General features: G+C 33.8%; 1 protein-coding gene across 5 annotated transcripts in view; it reads left to right on the forward strand.

Annotated features, from left to right (window-relative positions):
* Positions 1 to 310: 310 nt before the first annotated feature.
* LMNTD1 (lamin tail domain containing 1) overlaps positions 311 to 18,767 on the forward strand; it is a 95,629-nt gene continuing 77,172 nt past the window's right edge. For 3 of the 5 annotated variants that reach the window (XM_054238260.2, XM_078338032.1, XM_035256039.3), the window contains exons 1-3: positions 1,308 to 1,702; positions 4,963 to 5,195; positions 7,923 to 8,097. In XM_054238260.2, the coding sequence (XP_054094235.2) occupies positions 1,614 to 1,702; positions 4,963 to 5,195; positions 7,923 to 8,097 (497 nt within the window). In that variant the 5' untranslated portion in view covers positions 1,308 to 1,613. Of the gene's footprint in view, positions 405 to 1,307; positions 1,703 to 4,962; positions 5,196 to 7,922; positions 8,098 to 18,767 lie in introns of those variants that run through there. The other 2 variants (XM_035256037.3, XM_035256038.3) reach the window with 2 other exon arrangements.

The following is an 18,767-nucleotide window of genomic DNA, read 5'->3' on the forward strand; positions in this document are numbered from 1 at the left end:
TTTACAAAATGTTCTCTATGGTTCACTTTGTCCCCTGTTGAAAACCACTAAATTAGTTTAAGCAAAAATAAAACAGGAAATTGGTTTTCGTTGCATGTAGGCAGTAATTTTAGAAACGAAAATAAGAAAAATGTCTTGCATGGGGAATGAATATTGAAACACTCACAAATTTAAAGCCTTCACGTTTTTCTCTGCTGACAGAATTTTATTTCTCCAAAATATGTTGGAAACCATGAGCAGGATCTCTGATAAAACCAATGAGGTCATAATGACTTCATGCTAATATATGCAGTTCAAGTAGAGCAATTTTAACAGCTAGGAAACCATCCAGACTGGTACGAGTAGGGAGACTGGGAGAGTGACAAGAAATGACAAGCCCATTTTTAATTCTTTGCTAAGCATAGGTAAAAATTTATAAACCTTCTGATGCTACATTTAAATAATTGGCCCATAATGTTCATAAGGAATTGTGCTACATCTCTGAGATGAAGGAAATACAGTCAACTGTTTACTTTCCTTTAACTTACCTTATTATATGATATACATCTTGTCTTTTTCTTTTGGCTTTTTAAAGCAGTTCCTTTATTGTCTCTAAAAATTATTTTCAAATCTGTATTTGAAGATATTTTAGTGTTATTTTTGAAAGCAGTTATTATTTATTCATGGTACCTAGCCAGTTTTTAATACATAGTGGAATCTTATCAAATATTTTTAATAAACTCACTCATCCAGTAATCACCATTTATATATCTTACTGTACAGAATCATAGACTTTCATATTTGCTAATTTTATCGTCATAGTATCATTATCATGAAATATTAAGTGCAGGTGTTTTACACAGAGCAGAAACTGAATTAAGCGGTTTCTTCTAAATCACACTGCTGGCATAACTAGGAGAAGAATTTAGGTGTTCTGGCTTTGATTTTACTATTTCTACCACTAGACTTTTTGCATTGAAGTTTTATGGTTTCTATTCTTGCTGCCTAGCGGTTTCCATGTGTTCAAAGTATTTGTTGAGAGAGAGAAAGAAAAAAAGAGTTGTGATTAATTTCTCCAGTATTTACATCCTGGGTTTGACTCTTACACAAAACAAGATATCAAAAATTTTGATGGCAAAGCCTGGTGGAAGATAGGGCTCTCCTAAGAGCAAGTTACATTGTTTAATGTCCTCAAACTGCAAATGAGGTACAACATCAACATAGCAATTGTTCAGAAACTGGAATTTGGTTACTATGGAGACATTACCTCATAGTTCTAAGAGGCAGTGTTGGCCAGGTGCAAAAATTGTAGTCATAAAGTTCTCTTTGCCAAGTTACTGCCCTGTCTCTCAAACTGCTTCTAGGGAATGCTAAACACCTTCACCATAGTTCTTCTGATACCCCTAGTCAAGATCAGGATTGGCTATGTTGGTATTTACACATTCACATAAGAATTCTGGTCATGGTACCAGTTTGGTAAAGAAATTATTAAACCTGGCTGATGCTTGAAGGTGGTTGGATTTACAGGAAACGTCACTTTCAAAAAAAATCTGCCTTGAACCTCAGCAATATTCACTGTCCGATGTCATGATCTGCTTTCCTAGGAAAGAAAAGAGACTTCTCTTCTAGCCAAGATGAAAGATACAAAAGACATTCAGGAAGCACCAGAGGCAATTCAGAATAAAGTCGACAAGCAGGAAGATAAGATGGAGAAGCAAGAGCAGTGAGTATGCATAGATGAGATGAGAGCAGAGCTGAGTTATAGAGAAGGAATGATGGTATGCTTGACCTCTTTTGTTTTAATACTCGTATGAAGCAGTTAGAACTAGAATAGATCCCACAAATGTTCTAGAAATAATAAACTGTAGCATACAACTACTTCCACAACTACTGTTTTATAAGATTCTAGTCCTTGAGAGGTATAAAAACCCACCTGGACAGATCTCTATCATATAAGACCTAGCTGAGATTCCAAAGTTCCCATTTAATATGTTAAGGCAATTTACAGAAATAGTTTCTTTCTGGAACTATTTTACAGACCTGGGGACAAAAAGAAATTACCAGAATATTGGTTTTGTAAATGTCTGTGAGAATGTTATATAAAATTATAATCCCTATTTTTACATTTAATGCAAATCATTCATCAACTAAAGCATTACCATTGGTTTTCCAATGTTTACTTTAAAATTGACTTATTATTGAGTATACAGAATTTAAAGCTATTGTTGCTTTGGACCTAGAAGTCCTATGTTTATTGTTCAATCCAAGTCTATTTTTTTTTTTTTTTTTTTTTTGAGATGGAGTTTCGCTCCTTACCCAGGCTGGAGTGCAATGGCGCGATATCGGCTCACGGCAACCTCCGCCTCCTGGGTTCAGGCAATTCTCCTGCCTCAGCCTCCTGAGTAGCTGGAATTACAGGCACGCACCACCATGCACAGCTAATTTTTTTTCTTTTTTTAGTAGAGACAGGGTTTCACCATATTGACCAGGATAGTCTCGATCTGTTGACCTCGTGATCCACCCGCCGCGGCCCCCCAAAGTGCTGGGATTACAGGCTTGAGCCACCGCGCCCGGCCAATCCAAGTCTATTTTTAAATATTTGTTCTTAGGGGACCTCTGAGAAATGATCATTGTTAATATTATCAATGCTAGAACTGAGCTTTTGTAACTGCCCCTGGTTTAATGTTAACCAATTACAGAGAAATTGAAATACCAAAAAGGGCTCAGAAAATTACTTTTGCTTAAGGGAAAGTTAACTAAGCACTGAGAAAAATCACTCATCTTCCAAATGGAGTCTTATAGGTTGACAACTGGAAGGTTCAGATGATGGGCTGTATCATATGAGTTTGTTCCTGAAATGTCTCAGCTCTTCCAGAGACATGTGCAGCTATTACAAATTTCTTATTTGACCAGGCACAGTGGCTCATGCCTGTAATTCTAGCAGTTTGGGAGGCCAAGGCAAAAGAATCACTTGGGGCCAGGACCTAGAGACCAGCCTGGGCAACATAGCAACACCACGTCTACAAAATTTTTTTCAAAATTAGCAGGCATGGCGCCATGTGTCTGTAGTCTCAGCTACTTGGGAGGCTGAGGCAAGAGGATCACTTGAACCCAGGAGTTGGTGGTTGCAGTCAGCCTGGATGATAAAGCAAGACCGTCTCATAAAAAAAATAATAAAATAAATTTCTTATTCACCTACCAAAATAAGAACACCCTGTATCTCCAGGACAGGTTTCTCTGATTGCAAAGATTTTGTTAAGGCTTATTGGGAATCTTTTGTGAAATTAAATTTATTTTAAAGTGCCATTGTTTACTAGAGGAAAAAATTGAGAGCTTATAAGATGAACATGCCAAAAAGAATAGCCAGTCAGTTATGAAACCCAGATGTAAGGAATGTTGAAAGAGAAAAGCGCTTCTCTGCTGTTACAGTCAATGTCGGGGAGAAGTCCTGTCACACAATCCTGCCTCATGTTGAACAAAGATGAAATATCTGTAATCTGACAATTTACCTCTAAAGTCTCCTTCCCACTACCTCTACAGTCATACTCAATAGTGTATCTTTATGGGTTAGAGCTTTTCGGGAAAATATGAATGCTTGGAGTGTCAGCAGGATGTTAAGTGTACATGCTTATTAAGCATTAGGCCAGTAGTCATGAAATTTTCAAAGCCAATGCCATTTAATTATTTAAAAAATTTGTCTGAGACATCTGTGTCTTCTGAGAGGCACATATAAAGCAGTCTAGTTTTGAATAGAAAACTCCAGGTATAAGATTTCTGATAAAGGAACTTTCAAATTGTAGAACAAAATGATTGTGAATACCCCTTGGTAAACAAAGAGATATTGAGGGTGACAGCAGCAGGTAGGAAACTCCAGGCCCTCATTCTCCTATAAGAACCTACAAGAAACTAGCTAAAATAACTTTATATAAGAGCTCTGGGAAATAGATCAAAACAGAGATCATTGATGGAGGCAAAATAATTAGTTCCTGACTTACAGTGGATAGATATGTGGACCCCATAAAGGAGATGGTTGAACTGGCCATTTGTCCCGTTTTTCAAAGAAATAAAGGGTTTGGACTTGAGGACTTTGTTCACAATTTAATGTAAGCATTGAACACACGTGCACACATGCACCCACCAAAATTACTTTGAGATCACCGGGAAGAGCCTCAATGTGACTCATGAAATGAAATGTCCTAAGTCTTTTCATGATTCATGTCATGAAAGTGTTGTTTAACTTGTAAAATAATACTACTGTAGCTTTTGGACCTTGTTCAAATGATTGTGCACTAGTTAACAAATGCTTTTATAGTTATAAAAAAGAAAGGAAAATCTTTGTTCATAGTAAGAGTCATTTATAAAAGTAGTATATGAAAATGATCTTCTCCCTCTTTTCTGTCATTCCCTCCAATACACATACATACACAAATATGCACAGTTTATTTGAAGGCAGACATTAACTAAACAATCTTAATTAAAGAGAAAAGTTGGTTAAGCAGCAACAGGAATTAAAGGAAAAGCGTATGTAGGAAACAAGGATACATTAAACCAGAATTATAATCATGATTTTATGATAATGGAAAGGGGAAATATGATAAGTGATCAAAGTGGAGTTATAAATGGCTTATAAAGTACCGACTTAGAGTAAAACATACATTTAAAAGCCTGGAAGGAGATAGTAAAATGTCTTATTGGTGGCATTGTAGTGATTATTATTATCTTTTTTCTAGTTACACGTTTTCAGAACTATCTATAATAGGAATTTATTAATATTCAAATATTTTAAAAGCATATAATAAACTGATAATAAAGTGTTTTATTTCAGTTGTTAAAACTAGAAATACAAGATGTTATTTGCTGGTGATGCATACTACCTTTGAAAAGCAGAATTCTGGCTAATAATGATAGCCCATGCTTCTTTTATTCACAGCCACTTTGACTTTCCAATTTATTTATTTTGTTTATTATAATTTTTATACACAGAAGAGAAGACAAACTTGGAGATCCCCCAGTACGTTCTTCAGTACATTTTCAAAAACCAAAGATAAAGGGTTCAGTTTCTACAACACTGCCATCATCATCTTCATTATCCAGTGGAATAACTCTTGGCTACTATCTCTCTAGTCCTTGGATTAGTGGAGTAACTTTATCAACAACTGGACAATTGACTTCTAGAGCTACTCGAGGTAATGATTCCCAAGAGGAAATCAGCTTCGGTAAGCAAAATATGGACCTCATATTTTTAGAGTACTTTTAAAGCATATGTTTCAATAGATTGTTTATGTGACTCTTAGCCAGAATGATGTTTTATTATCAGCACCCCAAAATGCTAACTTCTTAGCATCCTATGAAAAGTAACTTAACTATGGTCATCACTAGAACTGGAGTCTTAAATTCATGCCACATACATGTATGTGCCAAATATATCATCCTTATAATTAAGATATCTTGAGTTATCATGATGGTTCATGAGTTGACTAACATACATCAGAATTGCTAGAGAATTAAAAATTCCAATGTATAGCATTAACTGTCCTTCCTCTGAACACTACCACAAGGATTAAACCACATCTTGTGTATTTTGTGCCTTTAGTTGATACATGGCTTAAGTAAGGAATAGAAAGACAGATGAGAGAAAGAAGAAATATAAAGTAGGTATAAAATAATGTAGATAAAATGCGAAAACAGTAAAGAGAACTTGAAAAAAAGGAAAATAAAAACAGTACCAAAATAACAAAAAGTAAAGTTTTGACTATTGTCAACAATGTGCTCAGCAATACCCATGCTCCAGGGTGTTTGTTTCTCCCATGTTTAGGGAACTTTGAGGGTGTGTTTTCATGGTTTACTGAAAACACTCTCATCCTTTGAAACACAGAACCTACTGTTTTTCTACAATGTTAGGCCTTAGGTAGAGTACTTAACATTTCTGTATCTCATTTTCCCCCACAACTGCAAAATAGGGATTAAAATAGAAATGTCACAGGGCTATCCTAAGGATTAAATATTTATGAAAATTACCTAACACATAATAAATACTCAATAAACATTAATTGTGCATCTGAATGTACCTGTAATCACCTTCTTTTAAAATAGACTAGATTTGGGGTCTGTGTTTCAATTGCTAATCAACTAAGTTTCAAAACTAATAGTGCAAATAGTCCAGTGACTATCTGATGCCTCCGTTATCCTCTACCATTATGTGCCCATTTATAGCTTGGCTGCCCTTCATCTATATTTCATTTTGTTTTTAATATATTTCATTTTGTTTCTGATATCTAAAAAAAATTGACATGGGTTAAATAGTGTTTTGTTCTCCTGCCATTATGGTCATATTACCTATATTTCATTTTTTGCATGAAGAGTATAAAATTTCCCAAAAAGACTCCTAAGTTTACACTGACCTTTAAGATGACCAAAACCCATATACTGAAAACACAAGTACAAATTTTAGACCTGGGAAGAAAAGATTTTCTATCATCTGTCATTATATCATCATGGCATATGTTTTATATTTGGATTATACTTCTTCTTCTTGTAATGGGGCAAAAAAAATGAAATATAGTGGCTTCCCCTTACAAGATGGGAGCTGAATTGGGATGTAGTCTTTTCCTTCCATTACTGTAGATACTGCTTCTGTAGATAGATGTCTAGTTTCACTGAGATTTGTTACACTTGGTTCATTGCCATCTTTTGTTCTAGACAAAATAACAACAGGGACCGAAACTAATGTGTCTTCTTTTCTTTTGGAATACCAAGACTTTTATCTTTCAGGATGAGCTGTTAGGAAATATGCCATATATTGTCCTTCCCCAAAGGAATTTAAGGATTAAGGAAGTACTCAACTGAAAATGAACTAATTTAATTCCAACAAAATATTTAGAGGAATCTTCTTTAAATATGATGATTTTATTCCTTTATATCTTTCAGCTTGTTTTGGTTTTGCTAAAGATGTAAGATTCAAACTCTAGATTTTTTTTAATCCTTTTAGGATCTTGGACAAAGAGTCACATTAACCAAAACTCTTGTACTGTACTAATAGCTTTCATTTATTATCAGATAAGTGTTAAACATTATCTAGACACTTATCTACATGATCTCCAACTCTCTTATCTTTTTCCATAAGGTAGTGGTATCTTTATTTTATGTTCAGGAGAATGGAAACTTGGAAAATTTACATCACTTGGCTTAGTAAATGGCAGAACTGAAATAAAATTGCTAGTCTGTCTAAATGCAAGACACATTGTTCTTTCTACTTCATCATGATGCATCTTTGCAGTGTAACTCTTTCTTTGCAAATATATTATTAGATTTGTCCAGAATGGCTCTTTCTGTTCAAAATTATGAAACCTGTTTTGTACTTGAATCAAAGTAGTGAGGATTTAAAAAAGCAAACTTCTAATCAGATACTGCAGTCTGATTCCAGATCACTTTATCTTTCTAATAAAGCATCTTAATTAAATAGAAGTTTAAGTATTTACCTGGCAAAAGTACTAACCATTGCAGGAAAGGATTCATATGAGGCTTTAATTTAAGGGTAGCCATTTAGGGAGTTTAGCAAACATAAAGTACAATAAGGCTATATTTATATGTAACATATCCAAATTTGATAGACTCAAATGTTTTCCCTATTCCCAAATTGATGAGGCTTCTAGCACAACTAAATAATCAGTTAAATAGTCATTATGCTAATGATAGAATTAATTATTTAAGATAACTGAAATAATCTCTAGGAATTGAAGATGCCACTGTAACTATTCCCTTACTGATTATTTTCAAGAATTTTGTTTAAAATTACAACTATTCTCATTAAGTTTGATAGTGATATTAAAATATAAAAATATAATTTTATAGAAGCAGAGAATAAAGATAATGGCTTTGGATCCTTTTAATGTCATTTTACTTACTTCTCTCCTGGTTGCTTCCTTCTTTGGTTTGCTGGAAAGATGCCTTCATAGTTCCAAAGAAACAGGATGAATCACCCATAATCGGGGATGGAGAAGATTATTTCCTTTCTTTGTTTGGTGATTCAAAAAAACGTATAGCACACTCAAGCTACACTGAGAAAACTTTCAAATACTTTTCTTCAATACTTGAAGAAGTTGGCAAGTTTACCTCCAGGTACATGTTTTATTTGAACTACTTAATATCTTCTGTTGGGGTAGGACCAATAAATCAGTAGAAAATAAAGTTATAATCTGCTGTTATATGCATTATCTTATCTAAAACACTAATCAGTTCATTGAAATATAACTTTCATCTTCTGATCAAATAAAATAAATTGACATAATGGTCTGAAGAACCAAACAAGAAATGTGAATTATTCAAAGATGCCAGAATAAACAGTGCTACTGTTTATAATCTTTACTACTTGGGTCAACTCAGTTGTTCAAGATATGTTTTTATTGTTCGTGAATTATTTAGATGGATCCAATATATATTTATTTCTTCTAGTAGCTCTTGAGTTCAAGACAGAAGGAGAAAGATAAATTTTTACCTCATTGATCCATTTTTATGACCATTAGTGTCTATGCAAAAAAAATTGATCAGGAAGAAAGTTAATATTAGGACTAAAATAAAAGAGTTAAGATCTATTCATTTATGTTAATATAATCCTGCTTTACTTATTACATGAACAACATATTGAATTTGAAATGTTAGTAATAGTCCGTGTTAACAGAAGTTATTAGATGGCTGAAAGAAAACAGAGTTGAGGGTCAGACATGAAGGAAATTTTCTCTCCCTTTATGCCATGTTTCCTAAAATCACTCACTCATCCCCTATTACAATTTAACAGTGGAGAATACCTAAACATTCGCTCAGCTCTCTAAAAACACCTCATCAGATCCTTCATTCAGTACCTACTGTGTTAAAATGATGAGCAATTTGGAACAACATACAATGTTGTTGTTAAAATTCAATCATATTAAAAATGTTAGTGTGGAAGCAAGCTGTCTTCAATCCCTATCTAGCCACCCCAGAAAACAAAAACAGATATAGTGCCAAGATTATCATTATCATTATCATTATCATCAGCAGTATCTCAGAACTCAAATATGAGGATGAGACAGTTCCTGAGGCCACAGAGAAGTGAAAAATATTCATATAATAATTAAGCTCTCCAGAGGTCAAGGACAAAGAGAAGAGCCTAAAAGCTGCAGGAAAAAAAGAATTTGTCTAACAACAGACTTCTCAGTGGAAACCATGTAGGTCAGGAGGGAATGAGACAATGTTTTCAGTGTGTTAAAACCCTGCTATCAAAGAATAGTGTATCCAGCCAAGCTATTTTCCATATATGAAGAGATAAAATCCTTCCCTGTCAAAGAAAAGCTAAGAGAATCCACTACCACCAGACCTATATTATAAGAAATGCTAAAGGGAGTTATTCAATCTGAAACAAGAAAACACTAATGTTCAAAAAGAAAACATTTGAAGGTATAAAACCTCTGGTAAAATTAAGTACATGGAAAACTTCATGATTTTAACTGTAGTATGCAATCCACTCATTAGCGTGAATCCCAAAAGACAATTCTATCAAAAACAGTAATAGCTATAGCAATCTGCTAAGAGATAGGCAGTATAAAAATATGTAAATTGGGAAAACTAACAGTCAAAATGTGGAAGGATGAAGTTCAAGTCTAGAGGTTTTTTTCTGTTTTGTTTTTTTCTTTTATTTCTTTTTTTCTATTCTTTCCTTTGCAATTTAAGTATTCATCTCTTTAAAATAATTTGTTATACCTGTAAGATGTTTTTCATAAGCCTCATGTAACCACAATCCAAAAACCTATAATAGATTCACAAAAAGTAAAAAGCAATGAATTAAAACACTACCAAAGAAAATTACTTAACCACAAAAGAATATAGTAACAAAGGACAAAAGGAAGAGACAAGTTATAAAATGACCAAAAAACCAAATAAGTTCTTCTTATCAATAATAATAGTGAATGTAAAATGGACTCAGTTCTCAAATTAAAAGGCATAGAGTGCCTTAAGGAATAAAGAAACAAAATCCAGTTATGTGCTGCCTACAAGAAACCCACTTCACCTACAAAGACACATATAGACTGAAAGTGAAGGGATGGAAAAGCATAGTCCATTCAACTAGAAACCAAAAAGGAGTAGGAATAGCTATACTTAAATCAGATAAAATAGACTACAAATCTATGACTATAAAAAGAGACAAAGAAGGTCACTGTATAATGATAAAGGGCTCAATTCAGCAAGAAGATATAATAATTATAATTATCTGTGCACCCAACATCAAACTCCCAAGTATATAAAGCAAACATGGATAGATTTAAACAGAGATATAGACTGCAATAAGTAGTAGGGCACTTTAACATCCTATTCTCAGAAATGGAGAGATGAACCAGACAAAAAAAATCACAAAGAAACAGCAGAGTTAAATTGCACTCTAGACCAACTAGGCCTGACATTTGCAGAACAATTCACCCAATTGCTGCAGAATACACATTCTTTTCATCAGCACATGGAGGATTCTCCTGAAAAGACTCTCTCTTAAGCCACAAAACAAATATCAAAAAAGTAAAAATTCTATCAAGTATTTTTGTGACCACAATGGAATAAAACCAGAAATCAATAACAAGAGGAACCTAGGAAAATACACAAACACATGGAAATTAAGTAACACACTTCTGAGCAACCAGTGGATCAGTGAGGAAATAGAGAAAACTTAAAAATGTCTTGAAACAAATGGAAATGGAAACACAACTACCAAAATCTATGGGGTACAATAACAGCAGTACTAAAAGGGAAGTTTATAGCAATAAACACATATATCAAAAAAGTAAAAAGCTTCAAAAAGCTTCAAGTAAACAACCTAACAAGGCATCTCAAGGAACTAGGAAAGCAAGAAAAAATCAAACTGAAAATTAGAAGAAAATAAATAATAAAGATCGGAGAAGAACTTGGAAAGCAAGAAAAAAAAACAACTAAATTAGTAGAAGAAAAGAAATAAGAAAGATCAGAGAAAAATAAGTGAAATAGAGACTAATAAAGATCAACAAATAAAAAAATTGGTTTTTATCTATGATGTCTGATTATATCAAATACGTTTTATGCATCTATTGAAATGATCATATGGTTTTTCATTTTTAATGTTAAATCATCCCTGTACTATTAAAATAAACACTTGGTCATAATGTTTATTTTTTAGTATACTGTTGAATTCTATTTGTTAAAATATTGTTTCAAACTTTTGCATCAATGTTTTTAAAGATATTGGTCTGTAGTTTTTTTTTCCTATAATGTCCTTGTCTGTTTTGGTGTCAGGATAATTCTACTCTTTACGGAATGAGATGGGATATAGTCTCTACTTTATCCTTTTCTATAAGAGATTGTGTAGAAGGAATTTTTTTCTTTTTCATAAATGTCTTATAGAACTTAATAGTGAAGCCATCTGGGCCTGGTATTTCTTTGTGGCAAAGTTTTAAAACTAAATTGTTTTTAAATAGATACTAGGCTATCCTAATTATTTCCTCTTGAATAAGCTTGGGTAGTTTGTGGCTTTCAAGAAATTTATCCATTTTTATCTAAGTTGTCAAATTTTTTGGCATAATGTCATTTATAATATTCCCTTATTATCCTTTTAATAACTGTAGAATCTTTATTGGTATCATGTTTCTCATTTCTCATATGGTCATCTATTATCTTCTCTTTTTCCTGATCAGTATTACTAGAGATTTAGTTTTATTGAGCTCCTCAAACAAAGAACATATGTTTGGTTATATTTGTTTCCCCTATTTTTTGTTTTTTATCTGATTGATTTTCATTTTGGTCTATGTTCCCTCTCTTCTGTATACATTTGGCTTTATTTGCTTTTTTCCCCCTCCCCTAATTTCTTAAGGTGAAATTTGAGGTCATTGATTTGATACCTTCTTCTCTTCTGCTACTAGAGGTATTTAGTGTTATAAATTTTCCTCTAAGTACAGCTTAGTGGCATCCCACAAAATGTTAATATGTTGTATTTTTATTTTTATTTAGTTCAAAATACTTTCTAATTTTTATTTTCTTTTTGATCCTTGGATAATTGAAAAGTGTTATTCAGTTTCAAAGTGTTTTACATATTTTTCAGTTCCAGTGATTTTCCAGATATCTTCTTGTTATTGATTTCTAATTAAATTCCATTGTGGTCAAATAACATATTTTGTAGGACATGAATCCTTTTATGTTCAGTGAGACAAGACTTGTTTTATAGCCAGGATATTAATTATTCTGATGAAGGGTCTAGGTGCACTTGAAAAGAATATGTATTCTGCTGTTATTTAGTAGAAAGTTTCATGTAAATCATGTCATGTTGGTTGTCTACTGTCTTTTTGCTGATTTTTTGTCTGCTTGTATCAATTATTGAGAGAGGGGTATTTATATCTACTAAAGTTGTGGATTTGTTAATTTCTTCCTTCAATTCAATCATTTTTGTTTTATGTATTCTAAAGCTTTGCTATGAGATGTATCACTATAAAATCACTCTTAATCCTGGTAATATTCTTTGTTCTGAAATCTATTTTGTCTGAAATTAATATAGCCACAGCAGCTTTCTTTTTACTGGTATTAGCATGGTATATCTTTTTCCATACTTTAACTTTTGAACTATTTGTGTCTTTATATTTATAATGCATATTTTGTAGGTAGCACTTATAGTTGAGACTTGCTGTTTTAGACAATCTGAAAATTTCTGTCTTTTTCACTGGGGCATTTAAACTATTTACATTTAAGGTTATCATTAATATGATTAGGTTAAGTCTAACATCTTGTTATTTGTTTTCTCTTTGTCCCAGTTTTTCTCATTTCTCCAATATTTTCAAGATCTTGCTCTACTACCATTTGCCTACATTGTTTCTAATACATTTTCTGTCATACTATATTTGTTCCTCTGCACAAACCTGTCTCATTTTTCCCCCTCATTCTGCTTCTAAAATGTTTCTCATTATCATTGTTTTTGGGAGATTTGATTATGATGTACCTGGTATAACTTTTTTTCAAATTTATTGTGCTTGGGGTTGTTACACTTTTTTAATTTGCATATTTAAAGATTTTAAATTTTAAAAATTTGGAAAATTTTTGACCATTATTTCTTTAAATGTTTTTTTGTCCCTGCTTCCTCTCTCCTTTTAAAGGGCTCCAATTTCACATATATTAGGTCACTTGAAGTTATACCATAGTTTACTAATGCTCTGTTATTTTTTTTAATGTACTTTCTTCCTCTGATTGTTTCTTTTTGGATAGTATCTCTTATTATGTCTTCATGTTCACTGATCTTTTCACCTACAATGACTACTATTATGTTAATCTCATCCATTGTATTTTTAAATCTCAGTCCTGTCTCTACATATTGTGTTCAATCTTCTCTCTAGCATTTTGCACATACAAATACAATTATAAGGATTTTTCCTTTTCTACTATTTCTAACATCTGTGTCAGTTCTGCATCAGTTTTGATTCACTGATTTTTCTCCTTGTTATGGCTGTATTTGTCAATGTATTAGCATGCCTGGTAATTTTTTAATATATGCCAGAAATTGTGGGTTTTACCTTATTTGGGGGCCAGAATACTTTTGTATTTCTATGAATATTCTTGAGTTTTGTTCTGGGACCCACTTAAGTTACTTGGAAATAGTATGGGGCTTTGAGGACTAGCTTTGAGGACTAGGTTTTAGAAGTGGAAAGAAAGCAATATCTTCACTTTGTTATTAATTATTCTCCACTACTGGGACAAAAGTCTACTTAGTACTCTATGCAATGCCTCATTAATTATGAGGTTTTTCAGTCTGGCAGGTGGGAACTTCCTTACCCTGTGAGAGCTTCAAGTACTATTCCTTCTAATTCTTTCAAAATAGTCTTTCTCTACAGTCTTGGAGCATTTACTCAAATACATGTGCTGATCAATATGCTGAATACTCAAAGGGGACCATCTGAAAATCGCCAGAGCTCTCTCTTTTTGCAGCTTCTCCTGTTTGATACTCTGCTTGTGACCTCCAGCCACCTTGGTCTCCCCCAGCTCCATCTCCTCAAGTCAGAGAGATGCACCCTCCATGATGCAGCCAGGAAATTTTCTCAAGAAATAATCTGGAGAAATTTTAAGTCTCAGTACATTTCTCTTCTGTCTCTCAAGAATTATTATTTTTGGTTGACTAGTATCAAATATCTTCAAAAATATTGTTTCACATGTTTTTCCAGATTTTAGTTGTTTCAGATGGAAGACTAAAGGCATTTCCTATAACTTCATCTTGGCTGGAAACAGAAGCTAATAATGAATTTGGTTGCTTTCAATCAAAGCTACTACCACCTACTATCTCTAGGGATCTGTTTAATAACTGCCAGCCGCAGGAAAAAAAAAAGGAGTTGTAGGCAAATAGGAAACAAAGTAAAGACATTATTAGGATTTTCACTAGTTATACATGTTCCCTATCCCTATATCCAAGACCTTACCTTGGCTTCAAGTTTAGTTCTGAATGTCTCCAATGTGATCAAACTATAGTAAGAAGGCTAACTTCTCATTCATCCTCCATCTCAATCCCCAAGACATTCTGGATTCTACAAGTCTAGAGTCAAAATGATAGTAAGCTCTGGATTCAGATTGGCCTCACCGAGATGATGATAACCACATGAATAGTTCTGGTTTAAAACAATTTTGAGCCTGCAAATATACTCATTTCCCAAAGGATTCTTATTCAGACTAAACCCCATTTATTCTTCCCTTGGATGATTTAGAACCTCGTAGTAGTGATATAAAAAATTACATCCCCATTACATTAAGGATCTGCCATCAAAACTTTAATGTGTGAGGGCTCTTATAGTAGCAATGGACTGAATTAAGTTCCCTAAGTCTTTGTAAGTTTGTCCTTTAAAAACTTAAGGACTCTTAAATGCTGTCCCCCCTCATAAGCCCACATGCCCCCAGCTACAAGCACCTATATAGGAAATGTTAGGTAAGTACAGGTTGGAAGAAATGAAACTTCAAAGATGATTTTAGCAAACTGCAGAATAACAGAAACCTAAAAGCAGACAAATAGCATGGAGCTATCAAGGAGAGCCCAACAAATAGACAAATCAGTGCTTCAATAATGGAAAGTAATTTTGTTTAAAAAGTGACATAGCCATGTGTCCCCTCAATCTCTTTACAAATAAAGACCATGCAAAGGCCACTCTCCACTCTCAGCCAATCACAAATTATAAGTAGAAGTCTCAAGTCACGTTCCTATTAGAGATAAATGGAAAGGCTGGCAGGGAAGAGAAAAAGATAACTACCAAAGGCTGTGTGAGAGCAGATGAACAGCCTGCCGCTGTGAATTTCCATGCATTGGTCTTATATCAAAAAGAAGACAACGTGCTCTGATATGAACACTGTTGTTTTTTCTTTCTGACAAGAACATTTATTGTATCTTTATGTATAAAATAAAACTTGAAGATTAATAACTAAGCACTTTGCTTGTATAATGAAAGATTTTTGAAAAGCAACTCTAAATATTCAGTTACATAGAAAAAAAGAAATAGCTGAGCCATTCCAGGGTCTTACTGTTTAAAAACAACAGTCAAATTAGTGTTCATATCCCCAGGCAGAAAAAGCAAGTCTGAAAAACAATAGGATGTTCTGTCAAAAAATAAAAGCATCTTACAGAGAATTTAGTAAGATGAGGATAACATAAAGGAATTCCAGGGATGTCAAAGGGTAAAATGTGGATGTAACATTTTACCCTTTGACATCCCTGGACTGGGTGAATAAAAGTTGGCATTTAGGGCCTATAAAAAAAAATGGAAGGTCACTGATAAATACTCAAGGCTTTCAGTTAGAACTACACACAAGAGTAAGGATATATGCAAAAGACATAAGTCCAGTGTCAAATTATTTTACATTCTGATTTAATTTAAAGTGATTTGTTCTTAACTTAGTTGCCTGCCAGAGACAAAAGTAAATCTCAAGTAAAAAAATATTATACAGAGACTTAAATTATCTCTGCAATTTTTTATCTGTAATACTAGGCACTAAACAAGGAAAAACAAGGTATACAATAGATAAGAGTTGGCCAAACACCAAGATTAAAAGTGGACACCAGAAACAGGCTTAGAATGTCCAGACATTCTGGTTATCTGACCAGTATTTCAAACTAACAATGACTGAAATATTCAAGTAATTAAATGACAAGATAAAAATTTTAACATAAACCTGGGAACTAAAAGAAACAAAAACAAGTTCTAAAAGTAAAAAACATCCAATAACGGTAATTATTATTTCAGTATATGGGTTTAACAATACATTTGGTACAGCAGAAGAGAGAATTACTGAACTGGAATATTCTCAGAAGTAAATATCCAGACTGAATCACAGATAGCAAGAATGTTATAAATAAGCATGAGACAAATAAGGCAAGATTTTTTTTAACCTACTTCTAATTGAAGTCACTGAAGGAAAAGAAAGATTGACATAGAACAGTATTGATGGAAATTCAGAAGAGAATTTTCCAAGACTGATGAAAGACATCAAGCAAAATATTCAAGAAGCACTACCAATTCTCAGTAGGATAAAAGACAGAAAACAAACCAGTGGACAAACCTAGATACATTGTTAAAAAAAAAAAAAAAAAAAAAGCCGGGCGCAGTGGCTCACGCCTGTAATCCCAGCACTTTGGGAGGCCAAGGCGGGTGGATCATGAGGTCAAGAGATCGAGACCATCTTGGTCAACATGGTGAGACCCCGTCTCTACTAAAGATACAGAAAATTAGCTGGGCATGGTGGCGCATGCCTATAATCCCAGCTACTCGGGAGGCTGAGGCAGGAGAATTGCCTGAACCCAGGAGGCGGAGGTTGCGGTGAGCCGAGATTGCGCCATTGCACTCCAGCCTGGGTCACAAGAGCGAAACTCCGTCACAAAAAAAAAAAAAAAAAAAAGAAAGAAAAACTTTTTAAAACAGAAAACATAAAGTCTTTAAGTCAACCAGAGAAAAAGAACATTTACTTTCAAAGAAACAACAAAAATATTGGCCGGTGGTTGGTTTATCAACAGAAAAATAAAGACACATTAACTATGCATTGAGGACATTGGGACTGAAATTGTAGGCCACTGGGCAACATTTCTGACAAACTAACACTAAAATCACAAGAAATATATATTAGTTTTCTATTACTGCCATAACAAATTACCACCAACTTAGTGAATTAAAAATAATATGAATAGCACCCACTTATTAACTTGTAACCCAGTTCCCTAGGTCATAAGTCTGGGTTGTCTCAGTTGATTTCTTAGAGTTTTACAAGGTCAAAATTAAGATGCCAAACAGGCTCTTATCTGGACACTGAAATAAATCTGCTTCCAAGCTCGTTGAGGTTGTTCGCCAAATTCAGTTTCTTGTGGTGATAGTACTTCCTTACTGTCAGCACAGTCACCCTTAGCTTCAAAAGCTTCAAACTCTCCCGAGTCCCTGCACAAGGGCTGCTACATCTCAGAACCAGCAACAGCGCATCAAATCCTTCTTGTGCTTGGATTCTCTCTAACTTCTCTTCCGTTGCAGCTCTCTTCTGCCTCCAGCTGGAGTAAATTCTAATTTTAAGGGTTCATTTGATTACATTTATTCCACCTGAAATAACCTAAGCTAACCTCCCTATCTTAAGATCCATAATTTTAGTTATATCTGCAAAGTCCTTGTTGCCATCTAAGACAATACCTTCACAGGACCCAGAAATTAGGAATGGAGATCTTTCATCAGCTATTTTGCTTACCACCAAGGGTTAAAGTCTAAAAACAGTTAACACAATATTGGAAAAGAAAATGAGCTGGGATTTGTCCAACCAAAATCAAGACTTCATCTAAAACAATATAAATTAAAATCATTTGGCATAGACATAGGCGGAACAGCTAGATCAACGGAGCAGCTTAGAAAGCCTTACAATATTCAGAAACTTGCTATTGGACAAAGGTGGCATTACCAATCAGCAGGGAGATGATAGACACTCTAATAAACATAAGTAGGAAAATGAGTTCCTTATATGAAATATGCTCTCACATACACACATATATCATATACATACAAATAAAGCTGTTCAAAGCAAATTCTTAAATTTTTTTTATACTTTTGGCAAGTATTGATTTGGGATTTCTAATCTGATTAGATCTAACTCCTGAAGTCAGGAATAGTCTTTTTTTTTAATTGATAGAATTGGTTTATTACCTAAAAATGGAGTTATATATTCTCCCATCACAGAATGTTTTCTCTCCTTTTTTTTTTTTTTTTTTTTTTGCATTTTAGGTTTTGGGGTACATGTGAAGAACGTGCAAGATTGTTGCATAGGTACACACATGTCAGTGTGATTTGCTGCCTTCCTCCCCTTCACCTATATATGGCATTTCTCCCCATGCTATCTCTCCCCAGCCTCCCACTCTGCACTGTGCCCCCCCGGTTGGCCTCCCTTAGTTTGCTGCGGTTTGTTGTTCCCAGTTTATGTGTTACTAATAACCAATTTATGTAGGCACTCTAAGTCCTTTCTCCCTTGCTGCTTCCCCCAACATAATCAGGAAACAAAACAAAATACAATGAGATTCCATTATGTATCTGTGATAGAAAAAAAAATTAAGAAGGCTGTAAATTTGAAGTAATTATAAGGATATGGGGACCAAGAAGAGGAAATAGTATGTGTGCACATGGTGAGTGAAGCCTGCAGCAGCATGAATTATGCTTTTGCAAGGAATTCTTTATGACTGCAGTTTAAGCATAAGTTAGGAAGTAAGAAAAAAAGGGGTTAAAGAAGCTGACAGATTATGTAGAGCTTTGTTTGAATGC

The sequence above is a fragment of the Callithrix jacchus genome, chromosome 9 (genome assembly GCF_049354715.1).
Source record: "Callithrix jacchus isolate 240 chromosome 9, calJac240_pri, whole genome shotgun sequence".
In the NCBI taxonomy this organism is placed as follows: domain Eukaryota; kingdom Metazoa; phylum Chordata; class Mammalia; order Primates; family Cebidae; genus Callithrix; species Callithrix jacchus.